Source organism: Pocillopora damicornis, chromosome 2 (assembly GCF_964200805.1).
Source record: "Pocillopora damicornis chromosome 2, jaPocDami1.2, whole genome shotgun sequence".
NCBI lineage: Eukaryota > Metazoa > Cnidaria > Anthozoa > Scleractinia > Pocilloporidae > Pocillopora > Pocillopora damicornis.
The window spans coordinates 29,528,556-29,534,956 of record NC_142671.1 but is presented as its reverse complement, the minus strand read 5'-3'; the positions used below and the strand labels follow the sequence as shown (position 1 = coordinate 29,534,956).

At 38.0% G+C, this 6,401-nt stretch overlaps 1 protein-coding gene across 2 annotated transcripts in view; it reads right to left on the bottom strand.

The window, feature by feature from the left end:
• LOC149050738 (uncharacterized) overlaps nucleotides 1-6,401 on the bottom strand; it is an 85,515-nt gene that overhangs the window by 2,708 nt on the left and 76,406 nt on the right. For both annotated transcript variants that reach the window (XM_089198306.1, XM_089198304.1), the window contains one exon: nucleotides 413-496. In XM_089198306.1, coding sequence (XP_089054432.1) covers nucleotides 413-496 — 84 coding nt within the window. The remainder of the gene's footprint in view (nucleotides 1-412; nucleotides 497-6,401) is intronic.

The following is a 6,401-nucleotide window of genomic DNA, read 5'->3' as shown; positions in this document are numbered from 1 at the left end:
CAACCAGAATGCATTGCGGCGAAGTGACCATTCTCTACGCTTTCTGCATAACAGAAAAGGAAAGCCTAACGTGTGTGTGATATGTGTTAAAGGTGAGGAGCGATTGGAAAAACTAAAGTAAATCCCGAGGTGTTTTCTGTCATTTCGCGAGATTGCTCCGAAATCACTTAATATACAAGAGCATAGTTCTGTTACTCGTTTTCTTGTTACTCCGTTACTCCTTGCTCCATTACTCTGTTTAGTAACACCCCCATCATAGAGGGGGTGCGTAAGAGAGGTTACAACTCGAAGTAATTGTTTTTCTTCATTGTTTTCTACTTATTTACTTATTTATTTTTTTGTTAAAACTCCACAGTTTTCCTCTAGTCAATGAAATGATTTATCACTTTTTATTTTGCTATTTCTCACTTACAGCGTCATCTGCCCGTGACTAGAAACCTCAATGTCAGCAAACACTCCTGGCAGTAAATCCTGTAACTGGTTTTTGGACAAATCCCTGAAACCAATAAGTCATCACAACGGAGCGTGAATTATGCCGCCTGTGATATATCTTCTCCTACATCTTGAAAGCACATGACACTTTTCAAAATTCTAGAAACGTTTTCATTTGCTTACAATTCAGATTAATGGATAATAACTAGTTTGACATTTCTCTACCCTGGAGATCCTATTGCAAAACTGATTATCGTTCAAAGCAATCTGCCCAACACTTTCACACCATTTTTGTTTTCTGAGTGGGCGTGCACATTTTAAAGAAGGCAAGTAATTTAATCAGATTCATTGCCTAAAAATTAAAACGCTCAAATTTAAAGAAATAAAGGAGACATTATTTGATCACCCTCAGTTAGATTCCTTTTAAACTCGCTGGTCGTATATTCGAAACTTAAACTGACCAACCAACGAACGGCTTTCTCGGAGTTTCCGTCCTGACCGCTTAAAGTACTACCGCTTATTGTTCGTTTTCCTCGAGGACGATTCAATCGCATGGTCGAAAATGCACCTGTAGGTGACCACTTCAGGCGTTATCGTCTCTGTGCAACAAATTTTGTCTAAGTTTAGGATCCTTGGGTATTTACGCGACTCAAGAGATTGGAAGACATAAGCAACGTGGTATGGGGAGAGAAGAAAAGCGTCGCGCTGTTTTCAAAGTCTATAATGTTAATATCACTTTCTTTATCGTCTACTTTAACTTGTTCATTTTATGACTAAATATTTCCGAAAAAAGAGAAATAAACATATTGACACAGCTCTTAGGCAGCAGAGGCAGTTTTATGGCTGGTACGGGAGCAAAAAAAGTTGTAATCTCTTGTACGGGAGACAAAAGCGCAAAAAGTGTGGTTTTCAAAAAGACAAGGAACGAGTAGTAAAATTTTTTTGGCTCGCTCAGTTTTTGAACTTCGAATGTTGATAATGTTAAAGAGGGTTTCTTATATAGCTTGCGCAAAGTCAGTGCATGAAAGCGTCATTTTAAAAAGGACGCGAAATAGATTGAAACATCATTTTGGGTCAATCGGAAACGGTGCGGAAGTTTTTGTCTATGAAATGCCGTTTATGAAGTTGTAAACAAAAACATGCAACTAGAGGGCAAATGTTTGTGAGTTTGATTGTTTACGAAGCTGTTTTGGGCTCAAAGAAGTCTCAGAAGGAATTTCATGGGCAGTAAGAGAGATAATTGTACAAATAAGGTGTGATCGTAAAGATGCACAATGGGTAAAAAACGTCGATGAAGTCGCAGACAGAGTTTATCGAGTGGCGCATTCGTAAACAGTTTAAAAGAGCGCGATTACAAAAAGACGAGGAATGGGTGGAAAAACATTTGGCTCATTAAAAAAAATGTTTGAACTTTGGACGATGATGGAGCCGCAGTAAGAGGTTATTTTGAAGCTAAGTTCGAGCGTCAGCTGTGCGAAAGAGAATGTTTTTCAAGCGCATAGTTGATCGAAAAACTTATTTTGCCCGATGGACTTTCCTAAAATGCCAGCGTGTAGCAATAAAATTATGCAACAAAATTCTCAATGAAGTCAACAAAAATCATTAACATGAGCACATTGTTGGAATGCACAATGCTTTTTTTTTCTTTTTTTAACTCAATTACTCCCTGAGTGATTGATACGCGACTTCTCCATACAATTTCAAACCGTTCACAGAAGCTCACAAGAAGTGAAAATGCGACATACGGGAATTTCCAGCAGGAATACTGATGTACCACCAAAATAAATAAGTGGAAATTGTGGTAAGGAAGTAATTTAGTACATCATTAGTAGTTTGTGAATGGGTTAACTATGGGGTTCAGTTATGATGAGACATAGACAGGAAAGAAAGTACAGTATCACAATAAATTGCTTTGACATTGGCATTTCTGAGGTGTATTGGCTAATCCATTCAAAATGCACATGTATGTACCCTGTCAAGCGAGGTTCTCTTGACTCTGTACATGTGTGTGGCTGCTAACAGTTTGCACAGCTTTTCCTTGGTGATGTATATGGAATCAGTGAACTGATTTGAAAGATTGGTGTTGAGGTGGACACCATTTTAAAAGATACAGGAAAAGCTTTTGACCCTCTCTTTATTGTCTGCCAAGGGACCACAACATCGTGAGAGGTGGGCTGTCTTATACCTCTCCAGCAAACCAGTGAAAATTAGGTTTGGAAACAAAATTGCTTTTTTAGAAAGTGAAAATGTTAAGGCATTGTAAAAGGAATGGTGGGTAAATTTAGTAGAATTCAATTAGTGTTATTTGCGACAAACCTTGTTTTGAGATGGATTGATTGAATAAAGATATTGAAAAAATTTTATCTTTCTTTGTATATGGATTTGAGTGAGTTTGATAATGATCACCTGTGTGATAGTCGAATTAGCGATGCTTCACATTTGCAGCCAAAATTGTACTAATTAACTGCGTTCTCAGATGTAATGCGGAGCTAAGTTAATTAAATGCTGATACGCTGAAAGTGGTCTAGTCTTAAAATAGTGAAACAACTTTCAGAGAAGTGTAATCTTTCTAGTAACAGGACTAAGGGTGGATCCGGATGACAAAAAGCGATAGACATAACAGGAGCGTGCACTTTAAGCTGACGCGTAAGATCAGATATTGTTTTTTCTCAGTGCGTGAGCGGGCGGTATTCTACAAATCGTGCGATTTGATTGGTACCGAGAGTGGACAGTATTCTCCCGTCTGGCCCGCTCACAGCGGGAGGCATCCAATCCGTTGCGTGTTGAGTCGCCTTGTGCGCCAAGCAGCTTTTATAAGCAAATGTTTTCTTCACGAAGTTTAGCCGATACATAATTTATTAATTCTCTATCTCTCTCTCTCTCTCTCTCTCTCTCTCTCTCTCTCTCTCTCTCTCTCTCTCTCTCAAATCACTTTAGATTAGTTTTGAAATGAATTTTGTGGTAGCAAATTATGAGTTATTAAATGGGTTGTCGCGGGGCCTAACAATCGTTTGTAATTTTATGATCCTTCTCAAAAAGCAATTGAGAAAAAATAAAAACACGAGGTACTTCTTCACAATAACAATCAATTAAATTTACTTTCTGAAATCGGCAAAACAGTTCGTTCGTTTTAAAACGCCAAGCAATGATTTCAGGTCCACGATCTGCTATAAATACACTTTCGTTGAGTCTTTGCAAGTCCGTTCAATATTGGACATTTCTATTATAAATTTCGCAACAGAAACCGAGGAAGTTTAATGACATGAGTAAACGTAGCATTAAATCCCCTTAAGTGTTTCATGTTACTTCAGTTTTTCGGTGGAAGAAAGACAAGATTTGCCCACGCCATTGCGGTAAACAAACGAACTCACAACTTTTGAATTTACTTAGACTTACTTTCTTTGTCACTTAAAATTGAACAGAGGTAAATCCATGTGGACTAATCGCCGATGGAAGTGACCAATCCTTTCTTAAGATCACTGATTGTTTTTGAAGAAAACATCGTCATGATAGTCATGTTTGAAAAATTGCTTGGAAGCCCTTTAAATTTAACCTTTATCTCTTGACGCAAATAAAACTGTTTCGCTGAATCCTCTCCCTTTGATTTGTATCACCTCTTCTTTCTATATTGTTTACTTCTAGCTTTTCAGTTAATAGCCGGGAGGATCTTGCCGTAATTACAGCCCTAAATTATTCGGGTGTTTAAAAAAAGTTAAAAATATTCCCATATTCGAAGAAACCTGTTTATTGCCACATTATTATCTAGGACTTTGTAAGCTTCAACTACAGCTGAATCGCTACAGGTTATTAGTTTCTTAATAAGTGCCCCCTCGATTGAGGGCCCTCCTTCCAATAAGCGCCCTTCCGTTCATCCGAAATTTTGAATAAGCGCCCGGCCGATTATTCGAGGAAATGCGTTAAATAAAATTGGTTAATTGGGTTTGACGGAGGGGATTTTTATTGATCAAGAGGGACTCGCAATGTATCAAATCATGATAAAATTCTTTGAAAGAGTATTACATTTCCAAGTAATTCAAGACTTTTCTGAATTTGTGAATTAAAACAGATCTTGATGTCATCGTGCAGGATGTGGACCAGCCGGCTTTCGTTTATCTCTCTTCCCCCTCCCCCTTCACCCACGACTGTGTTATATGGCTGCGCAAATAAGCATTTCGACCATCCAAAGCTTACCAAAGATTAAATTATAAATCTTTAGTTAAACTGAAACTTTTCGGACAAGATCGCGCAAATAAAGAAAACGGATTTTGTGGTTATCATTTCTAGCGATAGTTAAATCCAGTCAAGAGGATATCAAATGTATATTCTCTTCATCCCATGTATGCTTACAATCAGCAATCGCTTCGGAAATTCTCAGTTCAATAAAGTTTGGCCCTAAAAACTACAAAGTTCCGTAAAGATCACCATTTTGATATGCTTTTTATACCTCAAACGAGAAATACGGTACATTTTTATCGATTTCTCTTGATGAAACCTGAAATACGTGTCAGTTTTTTTTCACATAAAAAGGAGTCACTTGCGGGCAAATTTAATTGTCGGGATTCAACAATCCAGAACAAGGACCAGGCTCTAATAAGACGTTGTGCAATCAATTTTTTTTATTTTCTTAGCCTTTGGCTAGTCTCCAAAGCCGAAACAGCCATGACGGACAAATTCCAAGAATCAGAAAGATTGTTTTTGCAGGATTTCTGATTTAAGGAAACAAGAAACTCCAACTAATATTTCGCTGAGGACGGCTGTCAACCAGCCACAATTTAAAAACCATTAAGTGATATTTCGCTTAAGTCCACATAACGTGCTGAGCGCTCTTTGTCATATAGCTGTAGAGATATTTTGGGGATATAAATCAGCTACATATCGGACGAAAGTTACTTTTCCAGTGTACTGTAAATCACCTCAGTTGAGTGTCTCTCACCGTTAAGTAATTTGTTGCCCCGCTTTGGGTAATTTCTTTATGATTATAAGATCGATCATAATTTGACCCCCTCGCTAAGACATTTTTTACAGAACTGCGGCACAAACGATGTTCACATTAACCATGAAGCGCACCTTTTCGTGTGGTCAATTGAAGTTATTTATTAAGTTCAGAAGCCTTTTCCACTGGTTAATACAAAATAATCGAGTTCTGAAGTTGTCGGATACACCGTTCTGAAGAGCTTGAACCATTTTTAAGGCTGACATCGTTCTAGACAGATTTTAAATGAAAATTTTCAACAGTATTACGAAACTGTCTCAGATCCCAAGATGGCGGACATAACAACGGACGGTGTGATTATCATATTTAGTAAAGTCATATCCAGTGAATGGCAACAATCAGTGATCGATTCCGGCAGTTCTACGTTTAATAAAACTTAAATCTACAAATTGCTTAATTCCGTAAAAGTCGTCTTTTTGATATGCTTTATATACGACAAAAGAGAAATACGATACCTTGTTTATCGATTTCTCTCGCCTTGATGAAACCTGGAATAAGTGCCAACTTTTTTTCACATGAAATGGAGCGTTATTTTTCATTCAAATCTAACCATCGGAACTCAGCAATCCAGAACAACGACCAGACTCTAACCTTTTTCCCACACTTCGTACTGCGAGCGTATATAGTGCACACTTTCTCTCTAGAGGGCATGCAGAAAAGAGACATCTCACGATCATTAATTTCTCAACATCCGGGCTTGCGGCATAAGCTTAACTTTTTGGATTTGGTCTCATTGTACATCCGATACCAATCCGCAGGAAAGTCTTATTTAAATATAAATCTACTTGTGAAAACACCGTTTTACACATGCGGTTTGGAAGTTGCTCACTCCGAGTAATGGGCTCCTGTCTGTCTATAAAAGTTCCATTAAAGTACCTGATTGGAGAGGCATCCTGGGCTGGGATACTGGGCAAAAAGAGGCAGAGTAAGTGTAGTTGAGGACTATGTAGTAATCATAAAATTCGGTTCGCGGCAA